This window comes from Haemaphysalis longicornis, unplaced genomic scaffold, assembly GCF_048455015.1.
Source record: "Haemaphysalis longicornis isolate Haplotype H1 unplaced genomic scaffold, Haemaphysalis longicornis Haplotype H1 scaffold_7, whole genome shotgun sequence".
NCBI lineage: Eukaryota > Metazoa > Arthropoda > Arachnida > Ixodida > Ixodidae > Haemaphysalis > Haemaphysalis longicornis.
Window position 1 is genome coordinate 128,937,634 of NW_027526422.1, and position 13,996 is coordinate 128,951,629.

A 13,996-nucleotide genomic window follows, 5' to 3' on the forward strand; every position below is an offset into this window, starting at 1 on the left:
CAAATTTGAGCCAACGTAAGGGGAACATTCAACTAGACTGCAAGGCAAAGGCTCAATAAGTTACGCAGGTTTCCCAAATTAGGGCATCAAAAGCTGACAGTCAGCTGGTCACGAGCGGTGTCACAGCTTCTGCATCGGCAACACCCTTTGCTGACACTTAACATTCAACGTGTTCCGTCGCAGTTGGATCGGGACACGGGAGCTGCCGTGTCAAATATTTAAGAAAGTCATTATAATGGCCTTCTCCCTGGATGGCGCACAGAGGGCGCAACCGGAGGGCTAAGCACCTGCACAGGAGACCGCATCACTCCTTCCCGAGTTGTATAGCAAATTTGTTGCAGGTACTGCTGTACGTCTGTACAAACGTAAATACAGAAAAAAAGGCGTCTGAAGTACGTCATCAACATAAGTCTACACAGCGTACACATAACAACTACCAGCGACTTCTAAATTAAGGCTGTAACATACACTCAAATAGCGTCCGAACATGAGGTACCACAACGTATTGTTACCATCGGAAGTTTTGGACCATGAAATTGTGTGTACTTGCGAAGTCGAGTAGATATAATGCCGGCATATGGGCATTCATAACTTGTTTGGATGTCCCGGAAATATCAGTGGTTTGCTGGCTTTTGTCCCCCGTGCAGTCGGCTTTGTGATATTGATAGCTATAATATAAATTGATCCAAAACAACCCTGAGTCGACAACGTTTTTCCAGATCTGCGCAAGCTAGGAGTTCCCACGTTGCATCACCTGACATTATGTTTTTCAGCTGCCGCTGGATGTTACGAAGAGAAGTGTCTCATTGAATGGTGGAAGATTTGCATTCTACAGAACCAACTGGTGAGGGGTTACTCTTGGTGTCTGATATAATAAAGGGAAAGATCACGCGGAGGTCTTGCTGGCAATTGCATACCAAGCTAAATCCGCCTCATCAAAGAACACATACCTCTATTGCTCTTGAACCGAATTGCATACAGCAAATCTCGAACCACACGTGTCTGTAGTCCTTGTCCTGAAGGTCAACCGGTCGAAAACAACAGTTTTCTAGGAACGCCGGCAGAAACAGATACGGGCGTACTATATAAACCTATATCAACAGAATAAAAACTATAGAAAAACCAGGAACCTTTTTAGAACAGCGCGCCCTTGTGTATGCAATGTATCCACCCGGTTCAAAAGCAAGTAGATGTACCCACGGGCTCATGCAAAAAAGGGAAGGCCACATGAGGAGCATACTCACAGCGCTGGAAACACCTGTGTGCAGACCGAATTGTGAGCATTGCTACGTGAAAGCAAAACAAAGCTCGGCAATTGGATGGTTGAAGGACAGGTAAGTTTTCCTTTTTTGATCAAAACAGTACCTTCCTTGCGCTGAATAACGATTCTTATTGGGTAGAATTTTGGAATGACTGATACAGCGACGGCAATAAAAGTTATTGCTTAGGACAGGAGATCACCGCGGAATCTTGTTCTGAATTCTGAGTGAGGGACGCCGGCATCACCAGCGAAATGATAGCGCTCTTTTGTCTTTTGCTTCTTTGCATCTCCATGCCAATGACTGTGAAGTCGGAAACATGCGGCGGAAGCTCTGGTCCACCGTGCAACATTTCTGTGGTAAGCAAACCTATAGCTTCCTTCTCAGAGGTTCACGTTGAAAATGCTGGCTGGTTCTGAGGTAATTTAAAAGAACATCCCAGAAAAGGGCAAGAGCAAACTTAAAAATCAGAGGCCTTCTACAGTGTGAATTGGACAGTCCGGCGAAGCTGGCCGTGTGGTAAAAATTGCATTGTTCAGTTTCAGCTATAGTGGGCATTGGCGATGTTTTACCACGTCGGTAAGTAGGCTTCATAGGAGCCTACGCTCAAGGTGTACTTTATGGTCATATGTTAACTGACATTAGGCGTTTAACTTTGTAGGGTCTCTTTAAGTCGGCTGGCATGTACATAACTTTCCCCCACTCGTTTCTTCATGACGTTAAGTTTAAGTAGGTGCCCTGGCATGGTCGGGTATACGTACCCGCTGATGATGGTACACCGGGCCACCGTACCTCGAATAAGTGATTCGCGCCACGGACAACTTCTGCATACGGGCGTCATCCTCGGAGGTCACCTTTGAAGAGACACACCACCACCGTGCTTTAGCGGCCCCTTTAGTATGTTGCACATCTCGCACGCCACCGATCGTTGCCACGTTCCCGGGAGAACCTCTGACAGCCACCCACGACACGCATGGCGCAGAAAGGTTTGTCGATGAACTCTCTACGGACTTAGAGGTCGGGCTAGGAAAGATTTACGATGGCTTGGTGGTGTGGTGATATCCATCAAGCTTGCTTGTGGCGTCCCTGCCTCGATAATCCTAGATGGCATTGGCTGTAGGCCTCCGTTTCATTTCACGCTATTGCTCGCGTCAGCGGTAGAGGCGATCTTCACGTCCCTGACAAAGTAGCCTTGGATTGGTAGGTGCAGACGATGAAGTTTAATTAAAGCAATGCTATAGGAATAACGGCGTAGGCTCTAGTGCGCCTCAGAGGTAGCCAACAAAGACCAGGTATTGACAGCAGACGGGAATTGCACATTGCCTTCATGTGAGGTGATAGTCATATCCGTCAAAAAAGGTCGTTGTGCGAATGTTCCCTTACGCAAAAAATGCAGTTCGCTAAATGGATTGAATTGAAGACATTTATCGATGCACTGTGCGAAATGAGGCCGCACTGCGGATTTCAGTGATACTGCAATCATGTTTCTATTTGGCAATCAAAGATGGAGAAAGGCGGCAGACGCCCACCACATAAAAAATAACTTGCTGAACCGTGTGCTGGGTCGCCATTCATGGCTCGTCTTCAAGAGAAGTAGCGAAACTCGGTGGATGTGTCTTCAATGACTGCGAGCCTGTGTGGATGCTTTCTTAGGGTGAAGATTATGGTTTATGTAGACAAGGTGGCTGTATATATTACTTTATTCGAATAAAATTTGCAGTTGAAGTGAACAGCTCGTCATGTCCTGCTTTTTGTTGGTCCTGTCTGTTTTGGGGCTGCGAAAATGAAATTTCACAAAAATAGCGTTTTAGCATAGCGGCTAACGTACGCTACCCTATCGTGGGCAGGAAGAGGGACCCCACTGCACATGCTCACGTGGGAAGGGCCCGGAGGGCAACCGTTACAGGAAGGAATGCGTGGGATCGGTGACCGCGTCCAAGCGGAAGGACTCCAGACCTGACCAGTCGGGGCCTGTCCCGCCGACCGTGGCGTAGCTTATGCTAGAAGCTATACCAAAACTCTAGAATGAAATCTTCGTCATCGCTGAGATTGCGCGTTTTAAGTGCCCTTACTCTTTCCTCCGAAACCCCTCTCTGCACCACGCCCCCGCCCTATAGAGCGGTCGAGGTATGAGGATGCGGAGCAGTTTTACAATTATGGGGATTTCAGTGCGCACAACAAGGTGGCGCAACACTTTTAATTGATTCTTGCCTACATCACTCTGTTGCCAGAGATGATCTGCAGGATCCTAGCTATAGACAGCTAGCCATTGGACGCTATCCAGCGAAAAGCCTGGAATCATAGCTATTCCACTGTACAAACAAGCAAAGCAGTCCATTAATGCGCCGGTTTTAGCCGCTTCGGCTCTCCCTGCACTGCCCATGCATATATGTCGGGTTTCATGCTAAGTAGTCGTACCGAATCCTGAGTGCACACCAGCAAGAGCGCAATCAATTATAAATATTAGCCTAGGCGTATCATTTTGTAAGCCCATTCCTTTGAATAAAATTTTACGTATTAACAATTTATCGTCTGTCATATATATGTACACAAGAAAGGTGCAGTTTCCTGAAAAAAACATTTCAAAGTCGTCCCTGATGCCTGGCGATGTAGTTGCAAACCATGTTCGATCGCGGTGTTGCGGGAGGAGAATGAGGGGAGCGGAGTGCGCGCGCGCGTCATTTACACCGCGGAGCTACAGTGGCGCCCCAGTGGAGTATGCAGCGGCTACCATCGCGTCCCTAACCCTAATCTGCTTCGCATTATCGCGCGCGGAGCCGCAGGTGTTGCCATTTGTTGTGCAATCCCGGAGAGGAGAGGAGCTTCGGAGAGGAAAGGAGGAATGCCGGAGAGGAGAGGAGCGTCGGAGCGAAGAGGAGGAATGCCTGGCATACTACTCAGGGTTCCTCTACGGGAAGATGACGACGGTGGTTGAACGCGAAGCTATCGCGTGATGGATTGTTTGGTTGGCCAATCCCCAGGGGCATCCTGCCACAATCATCATCAGCGGTGCCTGGCCAGGCATGCGCAGGGGGGGGGGGGGTGTGGATGCCGCACAACGGCGCCCACACAACGGCGGAGGGAACCGGATCGACCATAAGCTGCTTCTCATCTAAAAGAGCGATTCTTAATGAGGTTTGAGACGACGGTTACATTGAAAGGTACGCCAAACTTTCAGCCTTTTATAACATCATCGTTAAAAGCTGTCACTGCTGGGCTCAGAACTTACTCCGCCACCCAGACTTTCTAAGTGAGAAAGAACCCACGTCAGCGACCGCGACGAAAACTGCAGCCTCTGGAATGCACCAACAGTGGAGTGGCAGCCGGTTTCCCACTACATCTGCATCATCTGAATGAACACAGCATTGAGGAATTCATTTAGGAGCCTTAAATTATCATCGGCCGGTGACGGCCTTTCGGAATCCAGTACCAGCCAGCCGCACGCCTCAGAAGCAGCAAGCCGCTTGATAACTGAAAACGCGCCCGACCAGTGTAGCCGCCGCAACTCTTCGCTGCCGCGCAGGAACCGCCATTGCAGTGAAGTGGACTTACGGCCAACCACCTGTGCCTGTGAAGGGCGTTCTACATAGTTTTTTTAAAGACAGTGGTCTTTGTTGGGTTAGTTAAGCCCGAAAAATTTGGTCTGTCTGCATGTATGTTTGTCTTTCTGTGACTCAATGCAGCCAAACGGTCTAATTAAAACCAAATCTGCGCAATAGTCTTTTAAACCCACAGCCAAATGTAATCGTCCAGGTCGGGTGTCAATGTTTATTCTTGTGAACATTGTTGAAGCAGAGCAAGACATTACGCAAACATAGGGCAGAATATGAATGCCTCAGTGACATTTGCAGCGTTCTTTTATTAAAAAATTCATAGGAGCTAGGTCTTTGCGACAGCAAATGATATCCTGCATCTGCTGCAGAAAACCGTCGCCTCCTGTTGCCCGCGCTCCTGGCGCATTTGAGAAGTCACACGGCAATAGCCACGAAAAGCTCCACTAGATAGGCTCCACGTTCTTCTTGTACGCAGGTGGAGTAGGGCAACGTGGTTCTATGAACGTTGTAGTAGGACGTCGCGATTCACGTCCGGCTCCGCCCTACTGGAGCGCTTGTATCGAGGAACCCGGACTGTAGCAGTGGAACGCGATTATTTAAATTGACTTGAGCAAACCTTTAGTGTGTTTACCTTGGTAGGAGTGTGACGGAAGATGAACAGCATGCCAGGTGAACGGGAAAGCAAAGGGAGACAGTTACTTTGCAAATGTCGACAGACTACAATTTCTAAATTTCTGCTACAATGAACATGTCTTCAATTTACTGGCTGAGTATAACGTTTCTGCGACGTCTTTTGTCGACAGTTGCAACGAAAGGAACAGATACGGGGCCAGTTTTTTGTCACCTAATCTCACCGGCAGCCGATCTCCTTCCACATTTGTATCACCTGCATAACCGCGGCGTTGCGGAATTCATTTAGTAGCACCAAATGATCGTCTGCTTATGACACCATTCCGGAATACAGTTCCAAGCAGCCGCGCACTTTCAAAGCAGTTAGCCGCGGGAAAACTCAAAACGTGCGTCACGTGCGCTGCCCCGTAGGACTCGTCGTTGCATGAAGGGGGCTTGCGGGTTACCATCTCAGGCAGTGGTGGCAGCTCAATATAAATATAATTTTCTCGCGCAACGCAAAAAGTATTACGATAACACTTTACGAGATATATACCCCTCGTACGCCCAATAAATAAGCTCAAGCTTGTAATTTTGCATAGACCGCCGCACAGGGCGATACGCGTCTGAATATGACCAATTTTTTAAACTTTTTCGACTACGTATTTTCTGCGCTGAAACCACTAACTTCCAGGCTCCCACAATTTTTTTTCCGCACGTTCCGTCAACAACATAAACAAAACATTCAGCTGCATTGTCTTTAGAAAATGTTAACAGCTGTAACAATGTGCCAAAATCTCTAAGGAAGGCCCGCCGCTTAATATCACCGCGAAGTTTATTTCTAAACTCACGAAAACCTCTCAATTCATTGTAGGAAGGAAGTGCGCATCTTCTTCTGACACCTGAAATTATTTCAGTGTGCTTGGTATATTTTTTACTGTTTTTCGCATCGTAGATTTTTATATCCGCGGAGATATTTAAGTTTCTCTAAGAGAGAGCAATACGTTTTTTCGCCAAACATTAGCTGCGAGAAAGAATGGTGTAAGGAGGGGACCAAATCCGTTTCGTTATTGTGTAGTCTAATATGGTCGAGCGAACTTTCTCAGTTCTTTGCAGTGGAATGACCCTACTGTTACCCCCTGATTCGAGAAGGAGCGCGTCAGTACATGTCTGCTTAGGCGCAGTATATAAAAAATTTGTGCAATTTAGAACCACCTTCCTGTTGCGTCACGGCTAAACAGGAGGGACGATCCATGGTTGATGGCGCAGCCTTCAATTTACAGAGAGGTTCGATCGAGGAATGCATTGTATGTACACGATTTTTAAAATTTTCTAAGCCTTATAAAGCACAAAGAAATTAAAGAATAACCTTTATCTTTAAATGTCACAAAACTATTTTATGACAGTGGGAAATAAAGGCGTTTTCCCTAGATTCCCCGCATATAACGTTTCACCCTCTGTCAGGAGGTAAGCTTGTACATTGAATTGTTTGCTGCCCGCGTAGTTTCTGCTTTGCGTAGAAAAATTGGAGAAAGACGTGCATGGCAGCCACGAAAGATCCCGCGAAAGCTGCACGCCAGCCACTCTCCATTCATTGTCGGTGTTGTTTCAAGGCACCATGAGACATTTCCCATCTATGCTCGGCGACATAACCGCTGATCGAGAATGACCATCTCGATCGGGGCCGTTGCTGCATGGCGAGTGAGATAAAAATGGAAGATGCGATGAGAACACACAGTGAAGAAGTCAGGCTTGATAAACACTGATATGCTTGTTGAACACTGGCCTCGTAGAAGCAACTACCGCAAGGAAACGCCGCAAAGATGAAGACCGGGAAACACTTCAGACGAGAGGGCGAGACATACGTCATCACCGGCTGGTTACATCGTGTCCGGGCTAGGCTCTTGATTGGCTGCTCACGGGCTTCGGTCACAAGGCTATGGAAATATTGAAGTGCTGGTCGCGGCGGGGCTGGGACACCCCGGCACAGCCCACGTACCCTCGATGATGGCGCCTAGTAAGACAATTATCGATGTTTCGGCCATGGTGGGCAGAAATCCGCGCCTATACCAAAGATGATATGTGGCGGCAGAACACATGAGACGGTTATTGATTGACAGCGAAGTCTTCTATTTGGAAAGAGATGTGATCGATGTATTCACAGCATGTACGTGGTGGGCATGGCCAGGAACGCGCAGGCTGCACGCCAGCTTCTCCCTTTTGGCCCGCGTGGGGTGTCGCGGCACCAGAAGCCATTGCCCACCCACTTCCCGTGACTTTATTGCAAAGTTGTACACCAATAACAAGTTCTATCTGTCAACTATCACAATAACAATCATAACGGTTGCCTTCTGCGTTTATTGCAGAGCTTTCTTCTAGTGTCGTAATTAAATTAGAGCTCCACGACACGCTAGTTGTCTGTTCCGGCTTCTTAGTTTTCTTGTTGTATAATTATGGCCGATTCAAGCATTTGGATATAGTAGGTGAAACAGCAGTGCCAACATATGTCTCCGACTTTTTAAGGGAATGCGGCTATACACGGGGGTTGATAAAAGGGGAAAGTGACAGCTCTTTCCGGCAACAGCCATGGAAGCTCCTTTTTATGTATAGCGACTGGACCCACCCCATAATACCTAGTCGAGATCCATTAGGGGGTGAAAATGGTGATATAGAATACGCCCGCGTTTGTGCTATTTCTTGTTCGGGAGACCAAAGTACGCGTTATAAGTTAGGGCCAATCGATTGTGTGCATCTTTCAAAAAATTGCTGAAATTGTGGTCGGTGGACTTTATCTCAGCCGTTGTTCATCGTGCGGTTATGAGAATCAAGAGAAACTATGTTCCTTTTCTGCTTGCGTTCAGGTGTTCGCGGCATTCCAAAACGCCCACCTAGTAGCCATAACGCCAAACTGGGAATTCGACCTTTGCATTATCCTGGTTCCCCATGAGAACTTCAACGGTACTACCATCACTGCTTACTACAGAAACGGAACTCTTGGGTGGGTATTTAGACCAGTCCGTGGTTTTGATGTTATGCAGTGCCTTGTACTCAATTGCCGGCCCTCCGGACACATGTTCGGTCCCCATAATGCTAACGACTTCATAACCCTTCACAAGCGTCTTTTACTCGGAGACACATTGTGTTCTGTCCACAATTTTCATCAATCAGTCGTTCGATAGTTCTGTCCACACCAGCCAAAAACATTATTTTTCAGCCCCTTCTTTTACGACAGGCGGTTTCTAACAGCGGAGTTGTTTAATCTTGAGTTCGATCCGTGCCTGGCGTCGCTCAACACTCGGCGACACAAACTGTACAGGAATAACGTGCTAGGCCAAGGAGTGTAATCGAAAGTTGCCAGAAGGTAGGTAGCCGTCGACCAGAGGGTTGCGAGTCCGCGTACTGCCGGACGCCCCGGAAGCCTAACAAGATCACGAGCTCCGCTGTTACATCGCTCTTCGCGTGTCCATTGCCAAGGTGACAAAATTTTCCGTTTCCTGTGAATTTTCAAGCTAGCTTTAAACGAAGTTCGTTGAATTTAAACCGGTATAATTTCAGCGGCTCAAGCCGAGCCCTGCCATGCGTAATAAACACTGGCATGTTACTCCTAACGCGGGCTTCTTCACAAAATGTCGCTTGTAAAAGCCGGTTTATGCTAAAACTTCGTTGGCTTTTTGTATTCAGATGGTCTGCGTTATTAAAGCAAGGATAGCTTCCGGAAACAAATTTCTGTTAGCTGTACCGCAATCGTGCAAACCCCTGTAGTTCCGTGGACGTGCTTCTGACGAGAAAACGTGTTTGCCGCATGCACTTCCAGTTTCAAGGGAACCTAGAACGCAACCAGGGCATCAAGAACCCCTTGACACCAGAGATCTGTATACAGCGAGCCCATCAAAATAGACAGAAGCACCCAACACAGGTTCAGACGGGTTCAGACAAAGACGCTACCTACTGTACACCTCACCCCTCGATTCCAACGCTTACAGGAGATTCCTAAAAGTCCTTACTGCGGTGACAGCTCCAGCATCTAAATTGCTTTGGGGAATTCAACAGAGAACGCCACACTTCCCCCTATACACAATCCCCTCCCCACCAACCCCCTGCCCCCCCTGTTCTCAGAGGAGGCTAGCCGACTCTTGCGCTCAGTTGCAAGGGCAACTGATTGAACGCGCAGGGATGGCCCTGTCGAGAATCCCAGGAGCTCCGGACAACGGTATCTTTGTTGAAATTACGTTACTTACTTCTTCCTTTCAGATCCCAAAACAAAGAGACCTATACGTTTACAGATGAGCCCGATGTGGTCAATATGACTTTGAGCAATGGTAAGGACAGCTGCTTTTTTGGACAAGGTCCCCAAAAGGGTCACCAGGCAAGGCATTTCTTAAATGTTATTTCCGGGTCATGTCCAGTAGGACGTTGATAAATTAAACAGCACTGATCTCACACACGCGACGGAACCCGACAGACTTTTGTCATATTATCTAAATATTTGACAGACAAAACATCCAAATATACACTGTAGGGTATGAACAAAACACACACGGCGAAGTTACAGCTAGCAAACGCCAAATAACGTATCTGACTAGTTCTGGCCAAGCGCGTTAGACAAAAACTTGGAGCCATTTCATTAGGCCAATGAGGGTGACCAGGGAAGCATTTTACCACACGGCATTTAGGTGACACAGAGTCTAGGTAAAACTGTGAGCAAAGGGGACGCATTGCAAAGCATGCTTACCGCACTGGACGGAGTAGAACCGTGGGCTTGCAAATTATATGAAGAAAACTAAACTAAGGATCAATAACCTCTGGACAGCACAGTAGGTTTGAAATAGGTGGCGAGGCAGCGGAAGTGGTGAGCGATTATATATACTTAGGCCAAGTTGTGACCACGGACCCGAACCATGACGGAGATATAATCTGAAGGATACGAATGAGGTGGAGTGCATTCGGCAGGCATTCTCAGATAATGAATTGCATCCTACCATTATCCTCGAAGAAGAAAGTGTATGACAGCTGCATCTTATCGGCACTGACCTACGGGGCAGTAACGTGGACGCTCCCTAAAAGGGTTCAACTTACTTTGAGGACAACTGAGCGAGCAATGAAACTGACGATGATGGGTGTAACATTAAAGGATAAGAAGACAGCGGAGTGGGTCAGGCAGCAAACGCGTGTTAATGACATATCAGTTGAAATTAGCAGAAAATGGGCGTGGGCGTATGCGAAGTCAAGATATCCGTTGCTCATTAAGGGTAGCAGAGTGGATCCCTAGAGACGGCAAGCATGGCAGGGGGCGGCAGAAAGTTAGATGGGCAGATGAGATCAAGAAGTTTGCGGGGATAAGTTGGTCGCAATTAGAATAGAATAGGACCGGGATAATTGGAGAATAATGGGAGAGGCCTTTGCCCTGCAGTGGGCGTAGATAGGCTGGTGACAATGCGATGATGATGATGATCAAAGTTTATATTGATGACACGTGCCTTAACCTCCCCTACGAGTTGGCCTCTATGAACTCCTCCCTATGGAACGAAGGAGTGATGAGATGCTTTCACTGCGGAAGTGCCCCAGACGCTGGCTTCCCCATCCTTGAGGTTGCCCTTACTCTTTCTGCTACGCACTTTTCCGGGACACCACTTTATGGGAACAGTTGAGGTCCGCAGACCGAACTGTCTTCCTTTGTGCATGGGGGGAAACTTGTAGCGAATGCATCAAAAGCTGCACTCAGAAAGCTCAGTCGAAGAGCAGATTAAATACATAAATAAATCAGATATGTTTAGCATACAAACACACGAAATCTCGTGCAATACGGTTAAGGCAGTAATTGATGGGATGGATGGGCGAACTTGTTAGTGTTGGTCGGAACTGTGATAATGCAAATCAGGAAAGAACGGAAATGTGACCAAATCATCATTTCAACGTATAGATGGGCAACATTGTTAGAACTGTGAGAATGCCTATCAGAAAAGCACTCACACTCACTGAAAAGCACGATTCCTGTGTGAAAAACGAGTATACAGCAATCTGTCAATCTGGTGATGATTTATAAAGTAGAATATGAGTAACCTAGCAAGCATATTGAAGTAAAAGTTTCGGTCGCTTTGGTTAAGCATGGTAGAATAACGTCGGGCGAACTCCTACTGATGGGAAATAAACGTTTTCTACTTTAAAGCAACATCTGATGACATTAGCGGGAATTGGAAGGTAGTAGAGGCGTTCAGTTGGGCAAATACACCGAATAATTTACAACTTCTGTACCACTATAATTAGAAAGGGGATACTGAGAGGTGGCACTGGAAGTAAAGCAAGACAAGTGACTCCATTTTAGGATGGGAAAAAAAATTTGGCGACCATGAACTGAGGCTGCAGAGGATTAAAGTGGTTGGAAGATATAAGGAGAGCCATTCATTTTACTGTGGACATAGGCAGTCAGAAGATGACGGATTATCTGTTGTTTTTTTTCTTAGAGTACCAATATAATTGAATTCCACTAGCAATTAGTACAGAAAACCAATTTTTTTTTCAAGAAGTGCGATCGAAATTGTTTTGGGGCACATCGACGAATCCAGCGCAAAACACCACCAGAGAAAAAATGCAATCAGTGGTCCGATGCTTCAACGCTTGATTTGTGCTCCGCGTTACTGATTATGCCAATAAATGCAACTGCTCCCGCCCTCATTTTCTCGTTGCAATTCTACTCGCAGACCTCAGCATACTTTACCAATTCCGGATGTTGTATGCTGACCTCGAAGCCTGTTTTATAGTGAACTTCATCCCTGAATCCATTGGTAAGAAATGCCTATAGCTTGAAAGCAGGGTGGTTGTAGCCTTGCTGTTGTCGATAATGATGATCTCTTGGTAGCTAACAGATGCGGTATAACAATTGAGCGTTAAGGGCACCTTTTCGCGAACTTCATGCTCTTTTCTGCAGTGGAAATTGTTGAAGGGATGCTAGCTGGGGCACTGTACCGGGCGGTGACGTTCTTCTTTCTCGCCAGCGGAGACGGCAGTTACAAATTCTGAGCTTGTATAAAAAAGAAATCTTTGGGTATTCAGGCAGAAGAAATCATCCACAAACCCATGCTACTGATATCAGGGGACGCACGCAACTAAACGCCGACAGGCAGGCCTTGCACCTAACCGACACCGCAATCCCTCGTGGAAACGCACGAGAGATAGCGGTGCGGGCGATATTCGCTAAATTAGTGCATTTTTCCAGCCGATTCTCGAGAAAAAGGGAAAGAAACCGACTGATCAGGAGCGAATGCGTTACATTCAAGTTAACCGCCGCAACTTTTTCGTGACATAGAGGTCGCAAACACATGGGCTTCTATGAAGGCGGAATAGGGAATTTAAACAACTTCGTTAAATACAGGAATTCCTTGCATAGAGGTTTGTTCTATGCAGGTTTAACTATAGAACATATCTATGTACATAGATAAAGCGTTTTAAGCAGTAGTGTTGTGAAATTTCAAAGATTACAAAAGTATGTAAAATGCTGACTTTTTATCAGGAGATATCTCCCAGAATGTTTCAACAGTACGTTCAGTATAATATTTTTTAAATCTATTTTAATCTTTGCACGCACGAGAAAGCCCAGAGCGGGCCAGCGTGGCATCATCTGCTCCTTACCCCAAACTGCCGATGTACGGCGGCTAAAACAGAAATGCACTCTTAATAAAACGACAAAGACACAGACATATTCCTTATTTCCTTGTAGGTTTTCTCAGTTCACGACAAAATAATTACCATTGCCACACCACTCAAGTCACACCTTTTTCCGTTCTGAATACGCTGCTGATGCCCATGTGGCACAGGCAAGTTTGGAAACAAATTTTTCATGGTCAAAAGGAGCCCCGCACTTCTTGCACTATAGAGTCTCTTCAGGTCATGGGATCACTCACCCCGCAGTTTTGCGTCAGATGAAATTTCTCTAGTGGTGTCGTAGGTGTCAATTTTCGCAGAACATCATGTTGAATAATTCGGAACGCTTGCTTGACAGCAGAGCGTCCACACGAAAACTTTTTTGGTTGAACTTGACATTCGCAGCACAAGTCAGCAATAAGCCCCATGTACGCGCACAGGAAGAAGACGAAATGTGTCTGATGGAGCAAATGCTGGTATAACCAGGTCCATCGCGCTGTCGAATACTACAGAGATACGTGCGAATCTTTCGACCATATTGTACTTGTACGCTCGTAATTGTTTTTATTTGCTATGTACAACATAGCTTAACGTTTTGTTTTCTTTAACCGAGAAACTATATATGTTCGGTACTCAGGGAAAGTTTCTCTGTCACTATCGTCGCTGTGCTCCCGAATACTAACCTAGCGCCGGACTTCTGTCCTCTTGCCTTTAACAAAAGCTTTCTGTCGTACCCATGACCAAAAATCGGTCTGTCAAAGAAACACAACCAAGAATAGTACAGGAAGCATCGCTGTCCCCATTGCCTTTTTATAACTTTTCTGAGAGCCCTTTCTGAACATCTTTCACTCTGACGTGGGTCGCTTTTGTCTTGCCCTCCCTATTCCGTGATTATTCCCCTATTGGGCTGCACGGGAGAAACAATGCGGGTGGTTG

General features: G+C 46.6%; 1 protein-coding gene across 2 annotated transcripts in view; it reads left to right on the forward strand.

Moving 5' to 3' along the window:
* Window positions 1-1,162: 1,162 nt before the first annotated feature.
* LOC144146967 (uncharacterized) overlaps window positions 1,163-13,996 on the forward strand; it is a 494,123-nt gene continuing 481,289 nt past the window's right edge. Inside the window, exons 1-5 of one of the 2 annotated variants that reach the window (XM_077678956.1) lie at window positions 1,163-1,334; window positions 1,571-1,618; window positions 8,284-8,420; window positions 9,674-9,741; window positions 12,121-12,204. In XM_077678956.1, coding sequence (XP_077535082.1) covers window positions 1,320-1,334; window positions 1,571-1,618; window positions 8,284-8,420; window positions 9,674-9,741; window positions 12,121-12,204 — 352 coding nt within the window. In that variant the 5' untranslated portion in view covers window positions 1,163-1,319. Of the gene's footprint in view, window positions 1,335-1,367; window positions 1,619-8,283; window positions 8,421-9,673; window positions 9,789-12,120; window positions 12,205-13,996 lie in introns of those variants that run through there. The other variant, XM_077678957.1, reaches the window with a different exon arrangement.